This window comes from Hyaena hyaena, unplaced genomic scaffold (assembly GCF_003009895.1).
Source record: "Hyaena hyaena isolate Hyena2069 unplaced genomic scaffold, ASM300989v1 scaffold_64, whole genome shotgun sequence".
Classification (NCBI taxonomy): domain Eukaryota; kingdom Metazoa; phylum Chordata; class Mammalia; order Carnivora; family Hyaenidae; genus Hyaena; species Hyaena hyaena.
Genome location: NW_024080698.1, coordinates 2,903,597 through 2,926,873, shown reverse-complemented (window position 1 = coordinate 2,926,873; position 23,277 = coordinate 2,903,597). Strand labels below are relative to the sequence as shown.

General features: G+C 49.5%; 1 protein-coding gene across 4 annotated transcripts in view; it reads left to right on the top strand.

Moving 5' to 3' along the window:
• FAM178B (family with sequence similarity 178 member B) overlaps positions 1 to 23,277 on the top strand; it is a 115,961-nt gene that overhangs the window by 20,799 nt on the left and 71,885 nt on the right. For all 4 annotated transcript variants that reach the window (XM_039232455.1, XM_039232454.1, XM_039232457.1 and 1 more), the window contains exons 2-7: positions 3,121 to 3,190; positions 3,392 to 3,828; positions 5,074 to 5,135; positions 7,005 to 7,112; positions 12,666 to 12,818; positions 20,169 to 20,274. In XM_039232455.1, coding sequence (XP_039088386.1) covers positions 3,121 to 3,190; positions 3,392 to 3,828; positions 5,074 to 5,135; positions 7,005 to 7,112; positions 12,666 to 12,818; positions 20,169 to 20,274 — 936 coding nt within the window. The remainder of the gene's footprint in view (positions 1 to 3,120; positions 3,191 to 3,391; positions 3,829 to 5,073; positions 5,136 to 7,004; positions 7,113 to 12,665; positions 12,819 to 20,168; positions 20,275 to 23,277) is intronic.

Sequence of the window (23,277 nt, the reverse complement as noted above, 5' to 3'; positions counted from 1 at the left end):
TGGCCAGATTTCATTGTTTCTCATTGCCATGTAGTATTCCATGGTATAGATAAACCACATCTTCTTGATCCATTCATCTGTTGATGGACACTTAGGCTCTTTCCATGTTTTAGCTATTGTGGAGAGTGCTGCTATGAACATTGGGGTACATGTGCTCCTATGCATCAGCATTTCTGTATCCCTTGGGTAAATTCCTAGCAGTGCTATTGCTGGGTCATAAGGGAGTTCTATTGTTAGTTTCCTGAGGAACCTCCACACTGTTTTCCAGAGGGGCTGTACCAGTTTACATTCCCACCAACAAGAAATCACCTGTTAATCTTATTGAGACTCCCTTGAAGGTGATGAAGCACTTGTCTCTTCCTGCTTTTTAGACACTCTCACTGGGTTTTAAAAGTTTCATTATGACGTGCCTAGGTGTGGATCTCTCTGAATTTATCCTACTTGGAGTTTGTTGTGCTTCTTGAAAGTGCAATATTCTTTCAGTCCCCCTGTACCCTACCCCACCCCTGCCATCTCTGCCTCAACTCCTAGGACTCCTGTTATAAATATATTGATATAATTAATGGTGTCCCACTGGTCTCTGAGGCTCTGTTCATCTTATTCTTTTTTCATTTTGTTCCTCAGAATTGATCATCTCAATTAACCTATATAAAAGTTCACTGATTCCTCTGCTAGCTCACATTTGGTATTGAAGTCTTCTACTTAGTTTTTCATTTCAGTTTTTGTACTTTTCAACTCCGGAATTTGTGCCTATTTCCTTTCTATAATTTCTTTATCTTTATTCATATTCCCTATTTGGCGAGGCCTCATTCTCTTCTGGTTTCTTTCAGTTCTTTGTCATCATTTCCTTCAGTTCTTAGAGCATATCTGACAGTTGATTTAAAGTTTTTGTCTAGTAAGTCCAGTGCCTGGACTTTCTTAAGGACAGTTCTTTTTGTTTGTTTTTGAATGAGCCATACTTTGTAATTTCTTTGCATGCCTTGTAATTTTTGTTGAAAATTGTTCACTTTGAATATTATAATGCAGTAACTGTAAATAGGATTACCCCTCGCCTGAATTTGCTGTTGCTGGTTGCTGTGAGTTATAGTTGTCTGTTTAGTGATTTTTCTAAACTTTTTTTGCAAAGACATTTTTATTTTGTTGTGTGTAGTCACTAAAGTCACAGTTTCTTTAGCTTGGTGGCTAACTGGTACGTTGTTAGGAAGTTCCTTAAGTGCTGCTGTTGCCGCCGCCACCACCACCACAATAAAACTCTTCTGGCCTTTAGAGATTGGGTCTGTGCTGGAGTACTCCTTCAAAGCTTAGGCAGGCCTTATGCAACTCTGCCTAAGCCTTCACTTCCTGCTTACTTGGAACCTAATGATCAGCCAGAGGTAAAAGCTTATGGTCTTCTCATGTTTCTCGTAAGCGTTCATTAACCCTGGGCAATCGTGTGGCCTTCTGGACTTTCTGGTTTATGTGGGAGCTTTTTAAAACGTTTACTCCTCCATGTATCTCCTTCCTTAGGCTCTTTCTCTTTTAACTTTTCAAACTGTCTGCTGCTTGCCCCACCTGTTATCCCTTGCCCCAGGTGGTTGTGGCTGGTAGGCTTATTTTTAAATGCTTTCCATTAAGTGCTGCCCAGGAGGCCACTCCAGCCCTGAGAAAGTTCCAAGTGGGATAAAACAAAGGTAAGACCCCAAGTTGATCCCTCAGGGAGCCACAAGACAGGTCAAAACATACAAGCACAATTCTTTGAGAACAAAGTTTATATTGCCTCCTGTGGCACCGGCGAGCCACACCAGGAATACAGCTGCCTCTTAGCTTGGGGTGGGGAATGATGGGCGGGTAAGTTCAAAAGCCCGAACATAATTTTACTGAAATGTAGCAGCTTTCTTCATTAAGCCTTTCTCTGGCTGTTGTTCGTTTCTTGTTAGATTCTAGAGTTCTGTAAGTATTGGTTCTGACAGGTTTTGTCAGCTTAATTATTTGCTTTTGTGGAGGGACAAGTGTCTTGGGTTCCTTACTCTGAGGTATAAACAGTTTTGCAGTTATTTTTTTTCATGTTTATTTATTTATTTTTGAGACAGAGAGAGAGAGGGTAGGGGCAAAGGGAGAGAGGGAGAGAGAGAATCATAAGCAGCCTCTGCACTGTCAGCACAGAGCCCCATGAGTAGCTCCATCTCATGAATGGTGAGATCGTGAACTGAGCCAAAATCAAGAGTCAGACACTTAGCCAACTGAGCCACCCAGGTGCATCTTGCAGTTATTTTTATATGGATCAATTGCTCTCTAAAAAGAATAAACCATTTTACAGTACCAACAGCAATGTATTTCTTCACAGCCTTGTCAACATTCATTATTATAAATTTTTAATTTTTTATGATTTTGTTATTGAAGAATACTTTACAGTCATATTGATTTGAATGTCTTTCACTGTTGTTGAGGTTGAATCCTTGTTGAGTTAGTGTTTGTGTTTTTTGTAAACGGTTGCTTCCTTTGGTCATTAGCTCATTCAGATATTCACCTTTCATCTGCATTTCAGTTGGTCTGATCCTGAGTCTGATACCATGAGAGATGTCTGCGTGTGAGGCGTGGTGCATCTTAGCTGAGGAGGGGCAGCTCCTAACACTGGAGGGGGCTTGTTGGACCACCTCTGGGTATCTTTAAATCACTCATTCATTCAACAGAAATGCACCAAGCCCTACTGTGTGGCAGGCCTGTGCTGGTTCTAGGAAAATGGCGGGGACTAAATAGCTCTGCCCTGCCCCTTGTGAGCAAACAGCCTTTATGGGGGTGACACCAAACAAGCAAGATGTGCAGAATATCTTCTCAGAACATAATTTTCTGTTGACCTGTGCTTCTGTTGACCTGTGCTAGTTTTGATTTAATGCAGGTTTTTAAAGAATGGTGATGTCCTTACACTTGCCTATCATGTCCTTGAAATGAGAGGTCACATGGAATCCCTTGCACCTCAGCAACTTGATCTTCATAGTGCACATGCTTGGTCCTTGGGGTAGAGCTGGAGGGAAGTTTTCCTCCTGGGCACCAGTGGGCCCACGCTCTGTAGGGAATCTGGGGCTTCCGAGAATTTAGCTTTCTTATGGAGGCTCACCTCACCTGACAGGAAGTTCTTTCCAGGACAGAACATCCAGTGGTTTGCAGATGGCCATGCCCCAGAAGACTCCACTAGCCCTTCCTCAGAGAGAAGGTAGGCATTCTCACCTGCACAGGTAGAGCCGTTCTGAGGCTTGGGGCCATGAGGAAGTGGACAACCCATGGTTGAGGGATTCCCCTTGCATCCTGCCCACAGCAATCTTGTGTTGCCCCCTCTCCTCACCCAGCATGGCACGGTGGCTGGGATGGTGGTGGGCAAGTGGTGGAACACCATAATGCTCTGTCCCCTCCATAGGGGTCCAGGCAGCTGCTGTGATGCCCACCCTGCCTAACCTGAAGAGTGGCTGCTTCGACCATCCTCTGCACCAGGGGCTCCTCCACCCCACCCGGCGCCGCAGCGGTCCCACCTCAGCTTCAACTTCCAAGTTGTCAAAGAGGCCCAAAGTGCATGCAGCTGGGGACATGTTCCCCACTGATTGGAGCCCACCACCCATAGAGTTCCTGAACCTGGGGGTACCACAGGCCATTAGGGGGGCCCCAGCACAGAAGAAGATGGGCCCAGGGGGGCCTCAGGGCCTGAGGACATGGGCTCACCAGCTGTCTGAGGAGTTAGACCAGGAGCCCCAGGACTCAGACCCCCGGGGGAGCCTGACCTCACTGGAGGAGCTGTTCTGGAACATGGCAGGCCCAAGCCAGAGGGCTATAGCTCCCATGGTGGACATCCACACCTCGGTAAGCCAATGGCCACCCTTTGGCCTCCTCTCCTTGCCACCCCCTCCTCATCACCGCTAGGCCACTCCCTCTCTGGCCATTCTTCCTTGACTGTATCCCAACTGCCTTTTGTCGGCCCCCTCCCCGTAACCATCCCTCCTCAACTGTGTACCCCGAACCTCTCCCAGCCTTTGGACCCTTGTGGCTGGGATATATCTCTCCCCTTATATCTGCTGCTAGCCCCTGCTAACAGATGGCTTGGGGTGGTGCCAAATTGGATACTACGGTTGGGGTTATCCCCCTGGGGAAAAGAGAGACCTCGGTCGGTGCCTGGGTCTGGGCTAGGCCAGTCACAAAGACTTGGGCTAACTCTAGTCAGTGGATTGACATGCCTAAATGAAAGATTTAGTGATGAACTTCAAGCTGGGTGGGAATAAATAGCAGTTTCTGGGTAGACTGTGGTGACACTTAGAGACCCCTAAGTTTAGAAAGTTTATTCTGAGAATAGGACTTAATTATTATAATAGCCCAAGATTGTCAGTAATCTGAATGCCCACCACCAGGGAATTAATACGTTATGTTCTAGTCCTACATTAGAAAGGTTGTTTTTTTTAACTTATATCTTTAGTATTGATATGGAATGACCCTCAAGACATACTGTTAATTAGGCAAACCATAAGAGACTCTTAAATACACAGAACAAACTGAGGGATGCTGGAGGGGAGGTGGTTGGAGGGATGGGCCAAATGGGTGATGGGCCTTCAGGAGGGCACTTGCTGGGATGAGTACTGGGTGTTATATGTAAGTCATGAACCTGCTGGGTCTACTTGTGAAACCAATACTACACTGTATATTAACTAACTTGAATTTGAATAATTTAAAAAAATACATCCTATTAATTAGACAGAGCAAAGTATAGAATAGGGTTCATAGCGTGCTGCCATTTGTGTTATGGGTGGGGGTGGGGGAGTCTATAATGTACTACTGTTTGCTTGTCTGTGGATAAAATGTCTCTGGAAGCGCACCAAGGAGCAAACACGTGTGGTCCTCTGTGAGGATGAACCTAGGTAGTTGGGGATGCAGGTGAGATGACACATCTTACCAGATGCCTTTATACCTCTCGATTTTTTAATCATGTGAATGTATTGTCTATTCAGAAAAGTAAACAAAATAAGGGGCTTGATTTAAATTAACTTTTATTCTCCCCCCCCCCCCCATCTGTTTATCTTTATGTTCGTCTCCCATTCTCCCCTCCTGTTTCTCTAGTTCACCTCTGGGGCCTCAGAGAGCTATGTCAATAGCTTAGATTACTTACTGCAGGAGAAGCGGTAAGTGTGGAAAGGGGTCCATCCTGGGATGTTCTTTCTGTGGGGTTGGCAGCAACTTGGGAGGCAGTTGTCCTCTAAGACTTCTAGCAAACTCACCTCAGGATGGAGCAGCCTGGAGCGCTCCTACACAGCATGCCTCCTGGAGTGTCCTGCGTGCTCTAATCAATAATAAGCACATGGAGCGGCAGTCAGGTCACAGGGGGCCATCTTGAAGGCAGAGAGTCCCAGACCTCTGCCACATCCAGACGCCTTGTTCAGGGTTGCTGTGGGCAGGATGCGGGTAAAATCCCTTGCTCTCTTCTGCCCTGTTCATGCCCATGTGGCAGCCTCTCAGCTCCCACTTAAGGGTTCCATGGTGAGAGGGGGAAAGGCAGGCAGCTTTGACAGAGATGTACAGCCTAACTATTGCCATGATGGTGATGCGGGCAAGCAAAGCTCATCAGGGCACCTGGCTCTGGGAGGTTCTCGCTCTGTTGGGTCCTATGCCAGGTGCCTGATAGATGGAGGTGATTGTGTAGGCCCCTCTACCTGGAGATCTAACTGAATGCTTCTAGATCTCCCATGCTGGAAAGTTGCTGTGGAGGGGCCTGGAATACTGGCACCTCATTTAACCTGGGGGTCAGAAAAGGCTCCCCACAGGTATCCTTGTCTCTGAACCTTGGAGGATAAGATTTGGGGGGGGCAGCATGAGTGACCACACATATGAAGGTGGATACGACAGATAATTCTGTTGGCAGACTAGAAGTGGAATTCTCAGCGCTGGAGAGTGGGGGTTGGGGGTCCACATAGCAGGAGGTGCGGCCAAGATGTGAACCAGGGCTGGGTCACAAGAAGCCTCACGAACACAAGGTTGAGTTGGAAGAACTTTAAGGAGCTAGTGATGTGATTCCTGCTGTGTTTCAGAGATGACTCAGGCTGCATTATGGAGAACGGATGGGAAGGGTGAGAGAGGAAGGAGGGTAAACAGTGATGGTGTGGGGTCCTGGGAGGAGGGTGGCAGGGCTATGATGCATCTGCTGACGTGGGTGATGGCTGGGACTTTGGGACCTGTGTGGAAGGGAATTCAGACCCAGACATGTGGGTTCAGAGGGCCTCGGGCACATTCAGCTGGAAATCATCCAATTGTGGCTGGCTAGGAGGATCCGAACTCCAGACAGTGGCCTAGGCTGAAGATGAAGTCGTTAGGACCTGAGGACCTTTAGGTAAATCCAGGGTGAGCACCTGGAGGGGAGGACAAGGACTGGGGTGGTTCCCTGACTGTTGAGGGAGCAAGGATCGAGAAGGCCAAAGGATGTACTCTGCCTGCTTGGGGGTTTGGTGGGGTTAGGGCAGGAGGGAGAGGAGGGAGTCATGTGTCTAGCAAGAAAACGGTGGGCATGCAGGCCGTGGTGGGGACCCACCTCTGGGGCTAGAGGCCACAGGGTAGGGAGAGGAAGGGAATGAGCAGGACCTGGAGGGCTGCCCTTGGGGCCAGAGAGGCAGGCCATGTATCAGGGGCTCCAGGGGCCATGAGCCTGGGGACCTCTCCAGGTCAGTGTGGCCAGACCCCAGGAGGAGGAGAAGGGGCTAGGCATAGGCGTTGATGTGTTAGAAAGTGGGAAAATCCAAAACAAGGCACACAAACAAAGGCATATTTGAATCTGTGTGGTGAAAATTTTCCTTGAGGCCTGTCTGCTCTCGTCTACTTTTTCAGAGAGCGTGCAGTGGATTCAATGTGATGCCTCTCCCCCGCCCCATCCAAATTTACGGTTGAAGGCCTTTATGCAGGAGTCTAGGGCCATGGCCCCCATTCCTAGGCCTAGCCCAGTGTCAGGGTTGGATGATTGGGGACAGCCCTGACCTCTGTTGTTGACTGTCCTCTCCCTGCAGGAAACAGGCCCTGGAGCAGGAGCGAGAGAAGCTGCTTCTGCATGCCTGTCCTGGCCTCCACTCCCCGGATCTGGATGAAGATGAGGTGTCTCTCACACCTGAGCACAGGTGGGGGGCAGTGGGCACAGGAAGGGGCAAGGGCCTGTCCACTCTTGAGGGGGGAGTCCCTGCACCCACCTCTCAAGACAGAGGATTTAAGTGTCAGCTGGCTCTAGGTTTTAGACAGAGTTTACTAGCAATTTGTATACGTTTATGAGTTATCAAGTTACTTCCTTTTATTAAACGTACATAAAAAATAACAAAAAATCCTACATTCGTTCATTGATTAGAGAAATATTTGATCACCTACTGTGTGTCAACATCCAGTGCAGCCTTTGAGGACACCGGAGGTATAAAAATTTGGCCTGCTTTGCCCCAGTTGTCTGCTCAAATTTATAGAACCAGATCTCTTGGGAAAATGACTGCACAAAACCACAGTCTAAGAGAAAACTATCTTTAAAGGGGAGAATACAGCCATATGACATTTTTCATCTTCCCCCGTCTGGGGAAAAGAAAGTGGGTTTTGTTAGTTCTGTCATGTGGACGGGGGTCTGCTGGCTGTAATTTAACTGGACCATTGGCTGGGGGTGGACTGGTGTCATCTGTACCACTTTGTCTCAGAAATGCTGAGGGACCGCAGTTGAATCTGTCTTCGGGGTCCCCTGTTAGCCACCCATCTATCCACCTGTCCAGTCAGCCAGCCAGCAAACATCTACTGAGTGCCAGCTTTGTACCAGGCTCTGCCACAGACCCTTGGGATTCGGCAAAAACAAAACCAGACAGAAATCTCTGCCCTCCTGAGTGAAGATAGGTGACGAGAGCTTAGGAGAAAGGAGAAAGAGAGGGGGCGTGAGGAGTGTGGAACGTTTGAGATTGTGCTTGAGGGTAAGGGAAGCCCTCAGTGAGCAGCTGGCTGGCTTCTGGCAGAGCCCTGTGAAGGAGGGGAGAAGTAGCTCAGGGAGGCCGGCAGGGGGAGCTTACCTGCAGCCTTGGAGGGGAGGGTGGGAGAGAGGAGATCAAGGAGAATAAGGGTGGGCTTGACGTCTGAGCTTCTCCCCTGTGGAGCTGGCAGGCACTGCTCCAAACAGGATCCTCTTCCTCTGTGTCAAGAATAGACTGGGGAGCATGGGGGTGGGAGGTGACGAGGGCAGAAGAAGGAAGACAGTCAAATGAGCGTGGCAGTAATCTTGAGGTGGGGGATGTATGTGAAGATTAGGCAAATTCTGGATATATTCTTAGGGTAGAACCGAGAAGATTTGTTGGCAAACTGGATGGAGGGCATTGGAGAAAGAGGGGAGTTGAAGGGAGGCCCTGGGATTTGGGCCTGAACAACTGGAAGTTTGGAGTTGTCTAATTAAATTGGGGAAGACTAAGTGACAAAGTCTGGGGTGGGGGCAGTTGTGGGATCAGGAGTTCTTTTGGGAGATCCCAGGGGTGAGATGAGGGAGACAGCCTGGATACCCTAGTCTGGAGAGGCAAGCTTGGGAGGTACCATGTGTAAGTGATGTTTAAAGCCACAGACTAGACGAGATCACCTGGGGAGCAAGTGTAGAGAGAGAAGAACAGGGGCCCAAGGGCACAGCGTAGACGTCTTGGTGACCTTGACAAAAGCAGCTCTGGTGGGATGCTGGGGATGAACCTAAATGGAATAGACCCACAGGAGAACAGGAGGAGAGGTAGGAAGAGAAAAATGCACAGTAGCTGAAGGGGAAAGTAGAGTCAGAATAGATCTTTCTGTGCGTCTTCCTTTTACTTGGTTCCTCTCTCCTTCCATCCCTCCCTCCCATGCTTCCTTCCTTCCACCTCTCCCTCCCTCCTTTCTTCCTCCCTCTCTCCTTTCCTCAGGAACCCAGTGTCCAGGAGGGGCTGGGGTGGAGACTGCAGGGGATGAGGTCGCCTCATGTGCCCATGTGGCTGTGGGCAGATTGGTCACCATGCCCTGGACCATCTGCCTATTCACCCTTTGCTTTTTCTGCCAGCTCAGTTATGTTATTAACCATTGGTCTGAGTACTGATAGGCCAAGTTTTCATGCATATTCTTTTTTTAAAAATTTTTAATGTTTATTTTTGAGAGAGAGAGAGACAGAGTATGGGCAGGGGAGGAGCACAGAGAGAGGGAGACACAGAATCCGAAGCAGGCTCCAGGCTCTGAGCTATCAGCACAGAGCCTGACCCGGGGCTTGAACCCACACACTGTGATATCATGACCTGAGCCAAAGTCAGACACCCAACTGGCTGAGCCACCCAGGCACCCCTCCCCAAGCATATCCTTAAGTTAGCATTCTGCCTCCACTTACTAAGGGAATGTTGAGTGATGACATACAGACTTCTTTGGGGCCTCTGTTTTAGGATCTCCAAATGGTTTATGTTGCTTTTGTTGCCCAGACACGGTTATGAGCAATGCCTTGTCTGGCTGTTTGCTTTTTTCTTCCCCCTCAAGTTTTTCTGATAGTCATCTCTGGGCTAGACCAGGGATCAGCAAACTCTCTGTGTTTGTAAATAGTAAATATTTTAGGCTTTGAGGGCCTTTCAGCCTCTGTTGCAAGCGCTCAACTCTGCTGTTGCAACAGGGAAGCTCCCCTAGACAATGCATAAATGAATAAACATGCCTGTGTTGCAGTAAAACCATGTTTACAGAAATGGGCAGGAGTTGGCTGCAGACTGTAGTTTGCTGAACCCCGGCCTTGACTGGGAGGACCCCAGCCTCCTAACTTTTACTTTCCACTGTGAAAATCTGTGAGTGTTCAGATTTGAACAGCCATCCCAGATAGTTAGACAGCTACTCATAGGCTACCTAGAGACCCAGAGAAAGGATGCTGTGCAAGTCACATGGTGAAACCAGAAGGGCAGGTGTGGTGGAGTGTGGAGACTGAAGGGAGCCACAGCATTTGGGCTAAGGGCCTCTTTGGACAGGAGTGCCTTGGTGGCAACATAAGTGATAAATACAATGGTCTAAGTTGGGACTCGTGGATTTGTTCCCAGATTTCCTAGTCAATGGATAGATAGCCTTGGAATGAAACCTTTGAAACCCTCTTTAAAAATCTCTGTAGCAAGAATAACTATTCTCGTACTTCACCTTTCTAGTGGGTGCTTCCAGGATTCTGGAAGTTGTGGCTTGGATGTTTTGATATTCCCCACGGAAGGGAGTTATCTGGGGAGCTGGCTTAAGCCAGGTGTTCCAGTCTTTGAAATCGCTGATCATGTTCTGAGCACATGACATTTTCAAGTACTGCTTTGAGAAAGCCTTTTTGACAACAGCCACTTTGAGGTGGTTGTTTTGATGTGGGATCATTTTTGATGGGACACTTCAACATTCTGCTTCAGAGAAAATTACTCACTGATAGACAAAGCTAGCAGCCTCTCCCATCCATGAATGGGGCCAAGAAGAGATGTGGGTCTGGAAGGGGTGAGGCTGGGGCTGGGGGCCAGCCACCATCTGCCAGAACAGTTGTCTGTGACCAGGAGTCACATGGCTGCCACAGATGCCCGTTGTAGAAGAGACCCCCACAAGCCTCCAGAGCCAGAACATCCTCTCACGCTCTAAGGATTGGCTTGCATCTTGAATGGATGCCATCTTACGGTCTCTGTTTCTTAAAGTTAAAAGACTTTAATGTGTGTGGGGAGGGGGAGGAGGGAATATTTGAACCACAGCATCATCCTTTATCCTCACTTTGGGCCTGCACAGGAAATCCCCAATTAGACACGTAAGAGTCATCTCAGAATTCTTAATAATGCACATACATTATATTTAGTATCACAAGAGTCCCTTTGTGTGATGGTTTGGGGGACAAGGCTAAGACCCTTTTACAGATGAGCCTAATTCCTATAGATTTATAACAACTTGTACGTTTTTTAAAATACAAAACCAACATAAGCCCTAGATACTCAAAAACTTAAATGGCAAAGAAATTAACAAAACAGGAGATCATTTTACCATTTGTGTGGTGGTTTGCAGAGGCTGCTTGCAAAAGGCTACAGGATCAGAATCTCCCTGGTATTTTCATCTCATTTCCAAGCATTATGTCACTTCATCCTCAGGACGACCTTATGAGGTGCGTCAGCACCTTTTCTTGGGTCACTTGGCCAGAAAGTGAGACAGATTTCGTCGGGCAAGTGGTGGACTTCCAGCTTCGCTGCTCCCCCTCCGGGGCCAGCTGCTCGTGTCCCAGACCCTAACAGGAGCCCCGAGTGCTGTTCCCCCTCCATGTTCACTGTGTCAGGGCTCAGGCCATCCTCCAGTAAGAGGACGGGATGCAGCGCTTGTAGCTTGTTTGATTTTGCTGCTGTTGTTGTTAAATGTGTGTTATATGTCGGTTACATCTCTACAAAAATCAAGCAGAACACAGTTGTATGAAATAAACAGGAGATGTCTCCTCTTCCCCTCCCCCCAATCCTGTTCCCTAGGGATGACTCCAGCTCATATTTGGGTGTGTCAGATATATGTGGGTTTTTGCATGTGTCTAAGAATGTGTGTGTGCGTACATATGTCTGTGTGTATACCTATGCACACGCACAGACACACTTCCTATTCTGAAATTTGCTGTTTTCATCCACCAATGCACTGTGGCCAGTCCTTCATGGTACAGAGATTTACTTTGTTCTTAGGAATTGCCTTAACTGCCTCCCTTTCCCCCATTGCCTCTTAAATGGTTTGTTACATCCTGACAATTTTTATCCTTCCCTATAGAGTTGGAATGTGTCCCCTCTTCTCTCTGTTACTTCCCTGTCCGTGGGACCCAGCTCTGTTCTACTACGCAGAAGCACGAGGCAGGGCAGGGGCTGGGAGTCTGTATTTAAAAAAGAATTTTTTTTATAGTTTATTTATTTTTGAGACAGAGACAGAGCATGAGCGGGGGAGGGGCAGAGAGAGAGGAAGACACAGAATCTGAAACAGGCTCCAGGCTCTGAGCTGTCAGCACAGAGCCTGATGCGGGGCTCAAACCCATGAACCATGAGATCTGACCTGAGCTGAAGTCGGATGCTTAACCAACTGAGCCACCCAGGTGCCCCTGGGAGTCTGTATTTTAAGCAGACCTTCCTGGGGAGTCCTGATCATAAGAGCCTGAGGACTGGTGCCCCAGCAGAGGAGTCCAGGCTCCTTCATTGTGCGGATGCCCTCCCTGACCCTGACTGCACCCAGAGCTTCTCTTCTCTGCCCCTGGCAGCACCGTATGGGCAGCTCTGTGGCTGGCCTACTTGCTGATGGCTATTGTGGTGATTCTGTTTACCCTTCTCTTAGGCGTGCAGTGGCAGCCCTTGCCTGACTCATCCTTTTGCACGTGGCACCCACGTATTGTGGGCACTCAGTGAAAGTTTGAGCTGAACAAAGCCAATGGGCGGTACTGGGTTTGGGACCAGGACTTGTGGCTCCTGGACTAAGGCCCCAAGGAAGGGATTGGGGTGCACGACAGAGAGTGGGATGGCGAAGAGTTCCTTTGTCTGCATCTCATAGGCTCCTTCTTTATCAGCAGGTGGCGCTGTCTCCCCCCCAGTCTTATTCCCCACCAGGTCCTAGCTATGGGGCAGGGGCACCCACAGGCCTTCCCCTGCCTCACTTCATGCTGCAGAGGAGAGGTAGGTGCGCCTCCTGACCCTGGGCTCTCTGGCTCCTTGCTTTGGCAGGATGCTGGTGGAGAGGTTCTCCATGAAACTACAGGTCATCCCACCAGTACATCCCGGTGAGACTGTGTTTCTACCCAGGCGTCACCCCCTGCATTGCATCCTGGACTGTTCACACCTGAAGCCACGTAGCCATCTGGAAGGGCTCTTCCTCAGGTAAATGTCGGCATGGCATGGCCAGGCCTTCTCCCTCATGGAGCCCAGTGTTAAGGACTGCCCCAAAGGAGGAAATTCAAAGCTGTGTTTTAGCCGATTTGGATGTGTCCATTTTCAGGGATATAGATGAAACGGTCACACATGTCTACTTATAATATTTAATTTACTGATTTAAATGCACATACCTTGAAAAGGCCCATATTATAGCAAATACTAGGTCAGTTGTCTATTTCCGTATTCATATTGGTTTTTTCTCCCCCACACCCCAGTTTTGTGGAACAGCTTTAGTCAGACTCACCATACATGCCTTTGGGGTTATGTCTCCATCAACACTAGAGCCACTTTCTGGGCCATCCAGCAGTTTTCCAGAGCATGTCATCGTCACTTCCATCTGCTCATTGGAGACACGACCCTTCAGTCAGTGTGCAGTGCTGACCGTGAAAAGTCTGTCCCGGCCGTAAGTGCACGCTGTGTTAACATTGGACGGCTGCCCTGTTGCTCTCCTCTGTGGAAGGAAATTTATGTTCATTTTCACACAGATGCTGACTATGTTGCTTTTTAAGGGAATTTTAAAACTTTGCCACAGTGACACCCAGCACTTGCAGTTGTGAGTTCATATTTCTAAAAATAAGAGTGAAAGCCCACGGGACTCAGTCCGGTGGCTGTCCACTCGTGCTCGTGCGGCCAGCGCCCTGCTGGGCTCTGGTGGCCAAGGGGATGGAGAGGAAGCCACAGGACCCATACCAGCTGGCAGGGAGCACAGAGCTTGAACTATCCCTGTGGTGTCTTGGAAGCAGGAGTTTTGTTGTCTTTTCCAGCTATTTAGCATTTTTCTATGTCTATTTCATTAATTCTAAACCCATCTGATTTCATGATAGAAAGGTAACAACATTTTGATGTCTTTCCTTTAAAACTTTTTATCACAGGAAGTTTCAAGCTTTACATAATTTATGTAGAGAGAACAGTATAATAATTCTCCATATACTCATCACTCAGCTTCCAAAAATCAACTCAAAACCAGTCTTGTGCCATCTCCACCAGTGCCCACTGACATTGTCCCCTGAAGAATTTTTCTAGAGAAAGAACATGAGTGAGCAGGGGAGGAGAAGAGGGACAGGAAGAGAGAATCGCAAGCAGGCTCCACACTCAGCGTAGAGCCCAATGCAGGGTTCCATCCCCCAAGCCTGGGACTGTGACCTGAGGCAAAACCAAGAGTCGCAGGTTTAAAGCTGAGCCACCAGGGTGCCCTATCCCCTCAGGATTATTTTTAAGCAGATTCCAGGCACATATACTTTAATCTGTAAGTATTTCACTTTGTGTCTCTAAAAGATAAAACTCTACCTTTATTTTTTTAGGATTCCCTTTAGGTATAGCTTAAATGCCATTATTACACCAAAAAAATAGAAATTCTTCATACCGTTAATATTAGCTGGTGTTCAGAATTCCTCGATTGTCTTCTAAGTATATATTATATGGTATTCAAACAAGGCCAAATTTCTCAAATAGTCGTAACGTGAACAATGAAATAATATTGCATGGCATTGATGCCCCAACATATTTAAGCATTTTCTTCCTTTTTCTCAACATACATGTTACTTCCAACCTTTCTATAAGCAGTGTGGTGGAGAACATCTTTATATACAAATAACTATCTGGCATGTAGCCCCGGATGTGCTGTGAGGCGATCAGACCTGCATGTCTGAATGTTGGTAACGGCTGACATCGCCATGTGTCTAATAAAGGGGGTGATGAAAAGGGAAAACAAGAAACAGGGGTGACAGGAAAAGAAGGGTAGTGGCTCTGGAGAAAGGAGAGGACCCGAGAATGGCCTGGAAAGAACGGGGGAGAGGAAGGCGTCTCGCAGAGCTGCCTCAGCCAGCCGTGGTCTGTGCAGACAGCATGTTTCCTGTCCCAGACTGGACTGCCAGCAGGAAGTGTTTTGACAGACGAGATGGCCCATGCAGTGGTGACACAGGAGCCCGGCAGCCCTGCCAAATGGGGCCAGGTGGCCGGCCAGCCTCCCTGGAACGAGGAATTCAGACCCTCCTTCCTCAAGTATGCTAATGAAGCACCATAGAGCTGGCTTTGCCAGCCCCTGGAGCCGAGAGCCCTTCTGGAGGAATGCCCTCCCCGCCTCACACACGGTCAGGTCAGGGGGTCCCTGCTGTGCAGTGGGTAAGGGCCACTTCCTGAAGGTCACCATTTAGCCTTGGGGTCATCTTTTACTTCCTGCTTGTGCCAAGGACTTAAACCCAGACACAAGAGAGGGAAACAGTGGTTCAATAATTACCCCACTGTGCTCAGCCGGAAACACAAAAATGGAGGAAGAATAAAAGGTTACTTGATCTCTCAAGAGGCAAAATGGTTTGATTTTTTGCCATTCAAAAAGCTAACACTCTTGTGAGATTACAGGTAACTTTTATTTTCCTTACATTCCTCTGTATTTTATGAACTTTCTAAATGAACACATCTTGTTTTTAATATGAGAGGTTTTAGGGCAAAAAGTGAATGCGACTTTTAAAAACCACTTCTTGAAATAGATCCATGTCTCTTTACTCTTCTGTGAAGAGGGATATCGTCTTCCTTCCCACTGTACAAAGTGGGGAATCTTGGCACAGATTGCCGGGCAAGTGTGGGCAGCCTCAGCATCCGGGCTCCAGGCCTTTCTCCCGGGCTGCACCTATACAGGTTTATGTGCAAGAACACATCTCCTGGAGCCCATGGCCCCGGGATTGGAGATGGCCTGGATGACCCTCGTCATCACTCAGCTGGGTGTATGACCTCAGGTCAGTTCCCTGGAACCAAAGTCACACGCCTTTATGACAGAAGTTGGTACCAGGGACTGAACCTTCCCCTCCCTTGACAGCAGTTCAACAGGAAATCTGATACACCCGCCGACCACCACCACCAAGTAGAGAAACATTGGGACCTATGCCCACATGCAACTCAGGGGCAAACTCCGTAGGAAGGGTGGAGATTGCCTGCTGAATTATTCATGGTCCTCCCTGGGCCCCCACAGAGTGCACTACACTTGTCCTCAGAGTGTCCGCCATTATTCCTGTGAGGTGTTCACAGTGTGTCCTTAGGGAACCCTTCCTCCATGAACACTTCTGCAGGCAGGAGGAGGTGGGCAGGTGTGAGCCGTGTGGATGTAAATGTGCTTGTGCAGGGGATCTCCCTGAGGCCTGTGGTCCCAGCTCTTGTTTTGCCAGGACCTCTTCTACTTCGTGGAGATGGCAGCAAGCCTGGTCCAAGGACCTGGGAGGTGGAGGAAGGGGTGGGTCCTTGCAGAACCAGCCAAGATGGTCCTTGGCCTTCACGCAGGGTGGAAATCAAACATGAGCCAGAAGCTGAAAGTAGAGTTTATTGAAGATAGATAGGGTCAGAGCAATCAGAAGATTGGGAAAGGAAAAGAGCAGGAGTCTCGTCTTTGTTTGGGGTCTAGGGTTTTTATTGAGGATGGTGGTCTGATATATGTGTCTTCTCAGACATCCAGGAACCAGTTAGAACAAAGATGAGGGCCCAGGTGTTATTCCTCGGAGCCAGCGGATTTGGCTTGGAGATGTCTAGCTCTGGTGGTCTGAAATATGCATATGATAGGGGCGCCTGGGTGGCTTAGTCGGTTAAGCGTCCGACTTTCGCTTAGGTCATGATCTCGCGGTTCGTGGGTTCGAGCCCTGCGTCGGGCTCTGTGCTGACTGCCAGCTCTGAGCCTGGAGCCTGTTTCAGTCTGTGACTCCCTCTCTCTCTGACCCTCCCCTGCTCACGCTGTCTCTCTCTCTCTCTCTCTCTCCTAGAAATAAATAAAAAAAACATTAAAAAAAATTTTTTAAAAATATGCATATGATAGCTTTCTTGGTTCTCACTTGGTCCTTCCTTAGGTGTTGTTTATTCTTGGGAATCATTAACTCCTTGTCCCTTACAAGGAGGACATAGGCGATTTGCATTACAAGGCATGTGTTAAGTGAGGTGGGCGTGCAGGTCCTAGCAAGGATAGAAACCGGAAAGGAAGCAAAGGAAAAAAAACAGCTTTTTTTCTCATGGGAGTCCCTTCGGTTTCCCTGTCTCACTGGCATGCTAGGGTTGTAGCCTGGGTGAAATAAATCCAGCAGTTACAGAGTGTGGACAGAGCCGAGCTGCCCAACTGGCTCCAGCTGCCCCCAAAAATAAAGAGCCATCAGAAGCAGCCGGCTGGGTCGTTGCTGGGATCCCTGGACTTCTGCCTTCGAAGGGTGCTCACTCATGTTTAAACAAAGGAAAGAAAGAAAAAGAGGGGGAGCAGGGATGAAGGCTCTATTACTCCTTTCTGTTCTCCTGAGGCATTTGACTTCAACTTGCATTTGAGGAACTTGGCAAAGATACAGAAACTGATACTGTATAAATAACTACACTTGGTGCTTATCCCTCTGCCATCAGTTGGGATTCCCAACGCGTTTAGATCCTTTGCCCTACAGGACTACTGCCCCCAAAATGGATGAAGATACAGAGTCATTATCAGAAACACACAGTGCAAGTAGAAGGTCACAACTCTGCCTCAGGAGCCCAACATGCTGACCCAAGCTGGTCTTTTGTGTGATTCCCCTTTTGGGTTAATCCCCTCTCATCAATTTCCACTGCCCCCTCCTTACTTCCTTCTGTTCCTATGCCTTGCCATAGGTGGCTGGACAGTATTCTGATGGTGGCTGCTTCTAATCCCAGATGGGAACCTGTCACTGGGATCCTCAGAGTTGACAGCTGGGGCCTCTTGCCCAGCCAGGCCTGCTTGGCATGTGCTGCCTGGGAGGCCCTGTCCCTCCCCCTCTCACTCCTGGGTCCTCTGACATTCTCAGGATAACTTCTGACTTAGCATTGGCTTTGCAGCAGGCAAAGGCACCCAGTTCGACCCAGGGTCAGCATTCTAGGCTTGTGGACGTGAAGTGGGTTTTTGCAAACAAACAGTGGATTCTGTAACCCAAGAGTTTTGAGCTTTAGGCACACATACCTAATTTCCCCACCCTTTTCCTCCAGGCTCCCCCTCTGGGCACAGATCTCTGATCCAGGGCAGTGTCTGCACAAATCAGCCTTATCCCTTCCTTTGAAGGGAGAGGGCTCATAATTTCAGCAAGGTGAAGCAGTACTGCCCTCACAGAGCACAGACCGAGCATGCATACACTAGGCTTGGGATCCAGCCTACAGAGGAGATTCCTTGCATCTCACATAGCTCTAAGCACAGAATTCCTTGAAAGCCATTCCTTTCAAGGCACAGCTGGACCATGCCCTTTCTGCCTATCTCTTGCTTCTTGTCTTACAGCCTAAACCTAACTGGGCCACAGTGAACTGGAAGGCAGACTGACTGATCTTTTCTCTGGCAGATCCTGGGCTGCTGCAAGGCTGGCAGAGCCGAAAAAGGAGACATTGTAACCGAAGGGTATCTCTCCCTGGGAGCAGCAGTTGGAAATGTGTTGATCTGAGCCAACAGGGGCTTGTACAGTCAATTCCCCTACTGAGAAACTGGTGGGGTGCTCCCTGAGCAGAATGCCAGAGCCAGAGTCTCCTTAGAGTTCCGGAGCACCAGCCTCCTTGCCACATGGCTCCTGGCCAGGACCTGCCAATCTGTGAGGTCTTCCAGGCATTGTTCACTTGGTTATTGTCTGTATTCGGGGTGCTGGGCTTGAACCATGCGTGCATTGCGGGGTCAGCCCATGAAAGTGTCCGTGTGACCGAGCACGTGAATTAGAGCGGAGTATGCCAGCAGCCCTGGGGTGCACACGTGTTCATATGTACAAATAAAGGTCTATTTCGGAGCGGTCAGCTTCACAGACATAGGAACAAAGCCGCTTTCTCCTCTGAACTTAAATAATTTGGGGAAAAAAATATACAGTTTGTAAATTGCCTGGATATACTCAAAGAGACAGCAACTTGGCTCAGAGGAGAATCTTACTTTTGGAGCATTCTGTTCCTGGCAGATTAAAATATGTTCTTTTTAAAAAGGAGAAGGTTGGACTGACCAACGAAATTTCTATCTAGAGTCATGACTTTCAATGCTATCTGAAATGTTCTTTGCCTGGATCTGGCCATTAAAAAGGAGAACAGGGGCTCCTGAGTGGCTCAGTCAGTTAAGCGGCTGACTTCAGCTCAGGTCATGATCTCGCAGTTCATGGGTTTAAGCCTCACATCGGGCTCTGTGCTGACAGCTCGGAGCCTGGAGCCACCTTCGTATTCTGTATCTCCCTCTCTCTCTGCCCCTCCCCTGTTCGCACTCTGCCTCTCCCTCAAAATAAATAAACATTTAAAAAATTAAAAAAAAAAAAGAACAGACATGAAGTTACTTTTTCATTTCCTAGAATCCATACTCCTTGCCTTTGGGACATCACCTAGAATAAGAGAGCAAAAGAACATTCACAAAATGCAGAGAGTAAGAGAACCCTACCCCAAACCCAGCCTCCCTGGGGGTACCCAGGAAGGGTGGTGAAGTCCAGCCAGCCCCTCTGAAGTGACTCCAAAAGCACCTTCCCACAGAGGCCCTGCGACCACATGAAATAGTTCAAGTTGTTTTACAGGGACCTGGGGTCCTGTTTATCTGGATGGTCTACCAGGGCCACAGAGTATTCCAAGCTAGGCTCCTCTCCATGCTGGTGGATTGATTTCTGACAGCTCCCTGTAGCCCATCAGGGGCCTGTTGTGAGAGGAGACCCAGGGTATGGGCACCAGCATGAGGCATGTCTGAGTGCCACCCCCCACCCCCTAACTCTGCTCCTCGCTCACATGGTTCCTGAAGAATCCTCTGTGACACCCTTGTTTGTTATTTCCTTCCCAGAACGTCTCCGTCTTGGGCCCCTTTCTGTTATTTTCCCATCTTCTCAGGTGTCCTTTGTTTCGGAAAAACACAAGACGGGGCAGAAATGCTCTGTGTAACCAGATCCTAGATGCTGGCCCCACGTGGGCCCTGAGGGTAATTCTGTCTGCCCACTGCAGCCCGGGCCCTTGGCTAAGAGGTGACCCCTGGGTTCTCTCCTCATCTCCACACAGAGCCTCTTTGTAACCTTGGTAAATACCTCAGTTTTCCCCTCCATTAAATGGAAAGGACAAAACGCACCATCCAATCAAGTGTTTAAAACACTGAGAGGTGTTCATGGAGAGCAAATGATTCTGGTGATGGCTTGGATTGTTTTTCCTTCTGACAGTTCCTAGCATCAAGGGCTCTAAGTGTTTTTGTCCACAGCAGTTACTGATGTGATTCTGGCACCTGGTGAAGCTGAAATACGGAAATGTGGAAATCCCCCGCAGCTTTAGTGAGACGGGCGTGTGGAGGGGGGCCACGAGGCCGGCTGCGTGGAGCCCTCCCCTAACCTCATTCCTCTGCCTCCGCAGCTGCCCGCTGGCCCAGCAGCTCTCCTTCCTGCGCAGCGGCCTCCTGAGCAACCTCTACCTGCACACCCCGGACTGCCCTGTGCCCCTGCTCCAGTGGCTCTTCCAGGTGAGGAGCACAGACCTGCCACTAGGTGGCGGGAGCATGCTGGCTGAGCAGCCTAGGCAGGGTTGCCGAGGGGAGGATGGGCACTTCCCTGCCGGGAGGAGGTGGGAGGGCTGTGGTCACAGTCATCACAGAGTTCAGGGACCAGCCTGTGGTCTCACTCCACTCCCCCGCCCCAGAGCGTGGGCCCCACTGGGTGCTGCCTGAGCCACCAGAAGCCCTCTCTGTGACTGCTTGCTACTCTGCGGGTGCTTCCATTGTGTCCAAGCTCCTCTGTGCTCCCAAGTCACAGGTCCCAGTGCCTGTCTCACAGGTAGCCCTGCAGTGCCTGTGGAGGTGTGAGGGCCATCGTGAATTTACAGCTGGGTGCGCCCCGGTGTTTGAACATTTGGCTCTCTCTGTGTTGTTGTAGGGTTTCTGGAGGAGTCTGGAGCAGTTGCTCTGTCTTCCCCCTTTCTTCCTTTCTCCTTGCTGCCAGAACATTTTGCCTTGGGGGGACCCTGCATTCTGCCCCGGGCTTGAAACCTTTGCCCTGAGAAAGAAAGACAGAACCCAGCAGGGCTAGCCCTGGAACCAGCTGCTGTCATCTGAATGCAAGGCATGAGCATTCACTCAGCACCATCCCTGCCTGGGGACGGGCAGGTCACAACTTCCAGCTGGTCTCGTTCCTGCCAGTTGGGGCCTGGACCCCAGCTGTAAATTAGAGCCACCATGCTGGGTGGATTGTTCTAGGATCTCCTCGGCCTGGGCAGACTGGCTGTCTTCCAGAAAAGGCCCTCCTGCTCTCTCCTCTTCCTCTGGGATCCTTTCCACCTCCCCTGCCTGCCCCAGAGGAAAAAGACACCCTCAGCTCCTGGGGCCCTAGTGTGTGGCTGTTGCCCTTGCCCCTCCCCCAGGCCCAATGGGGACTGGCTGGCCAGTAACCGGGAACAGTGTGGTCATTATTCTCTGCCCCTTGTCAGTACAGTTTCTCTTTGCTCCTTGCACAGTATATGACAGAATGCACAATCAGGCATTGGGAAGCACAAAGAACCCATCTGAGAAGTCGCCCACAGAGGGTCCTTGTGTCACCCCGACACAGCATGGGGTGCCTTCAGCCCCATGTCAGTCAGCCTGGAGCAGTGGGCGAGCCCTGCCCTGTCTCTTCTCCCACCTGGTCACCGCAGCAGGGGCCCATAGACCAGAGGACCCAGCCTGAGGCCAGACACTAGCTGTGAGTTCCAGCTCTGCCACTACTACTCTGTGACCTTGAACGAGTTATTTAATGTCAGCTCTATGCCTCAATTTCTTACTCTGGAAGCAGGGACTGATTGTCCCATGTGAAGATTAAAGGAGGAATTCCTGTGACTTGCCTTGTCCTTATGGTCCCACCACAGCTCTGCCCAAGGCCTGGACGTCATTTGGAAGGGATGATGTTAGCTCAGAGGTTCTTGTTCTCCATCTTCAGGAAGGAGAAAGAAAAGCTCCCCCTCCCCCAGTGGCTTTAAGCTCAATAAGTGAAAGGGGTGCACTTGGCCTTGGGAGCCTTCTGGGTGAGACTCTGCCCAACATCTTTGTCTCTGGAGGGAGAAGGAGGAGCAAGGAGGAGCAGGGCAGCTGACGTCTGCCAAGCACAGTGACCATGTGACTACTCATGTGGCCACACTACGGGCCTTAGCATGAAGGACTCTGATATTTCACTTTGGAGGGTTTTTCTTTGTTTTTCTTTCCACTTGGAACGTATTTTCTTCTAACAACAAGTAGCATTCATATATTCGTTCACATCCAGGCATGAGTCGAGTACCTGCTACATAGTAAGCTCTAGAGATAGAAGGATCTTGGAAATGGTGTCCCAGGTAAATCCTCAGAATGTAGCTGTGGTTGGTGCTCAGTGTACTTCAGAACTTCACATTGTTAGTGGGGAGTATGGTTGCGAGAAGGCAGAGATCCATGGGGACTCCCTGGAGCTGCTAGTGGGATTCTCCTAAAGGTGCAGGGGTGGTTCACGGGATCCAAGGGTGGGGACTCGGGACTCAGGAAAAGCTGGAACCTGGATGGGGAAGACTTGGTATCCTAGGACAGGCCTTAGTTTCTCAATATTTCCCAGGCTCCATGACCAAGTAAATTCCCAGGAAGGAGAGTCTTACTGGCCCAACAAGGGTTAAGTGACAACTCTCTCCCACCCCCCAAGTCCAGTCCAAAGCAGCTAGATGAGTAGGGTCACAGGACTGCTGGGGGCCCATGTGTATACCTGGGGTTCTGAGAGCGAGGGAATGGGTGAGCTAGCCAGATTTCTCCAACCTTGCTCATTCAACTGTTTTTTTGAGGGGAAGGATGTACTGAGTTCCGTGGAGACTAGGTCCCACCCCTGCCATCCTCCCTCCTCCCAGTGGAGTGTGCGATGGAGCTGGATGGATGGGCTTTGGCCTTAGTGTTCGTGAATTACTAAGCTGGTCACTGGTCATTACTTAGCTTACCTGCCAGTTGAGACTTGCTGGGGAAGGTGGACAAAAGCAGATGGCATATGCTCTCACTGAATGTATATTCTTGTTGAGAAATGATAACTATGACAGAGTTACAAGAAGCTGTGAGAGGAAGAGGGAGGCAGAGTTCTGGTAGCGTAGGTCAGATCACTGGGAAGACGACGCTAAGATGAGGTTCCCCTGAGCTTCCCTAGGGAGTGCTCCCAAGAGCCACCCTTCTGAGGGAGGGAGAGCAGCTGGGCAGAGCAAATTCCAGAGCCCACAGCCAGTTCTTTGGGAGGCTCTGGATGTGGGGTGATCCTTTACAGTGTTCCTCGTTAAGGCAAGGGGTCCAGGCCTTTGGACTGGCATTGGCCAGTTAGTTATCAGACTAAGGCTGCACTTGGAGAGGAGGTGTGACCTTGAGGCACTCCCACCCTGCGAGTTCAATGCCCAGAGAGGAACTCAGCTCTGGACTCTCAGCAAGGAACAACCCTGTCCCCCATCCCCTGGGGATGAGAGCTTCAGGCCTAACAAGGGGATGTGCCCAGAATGTCCACCACAG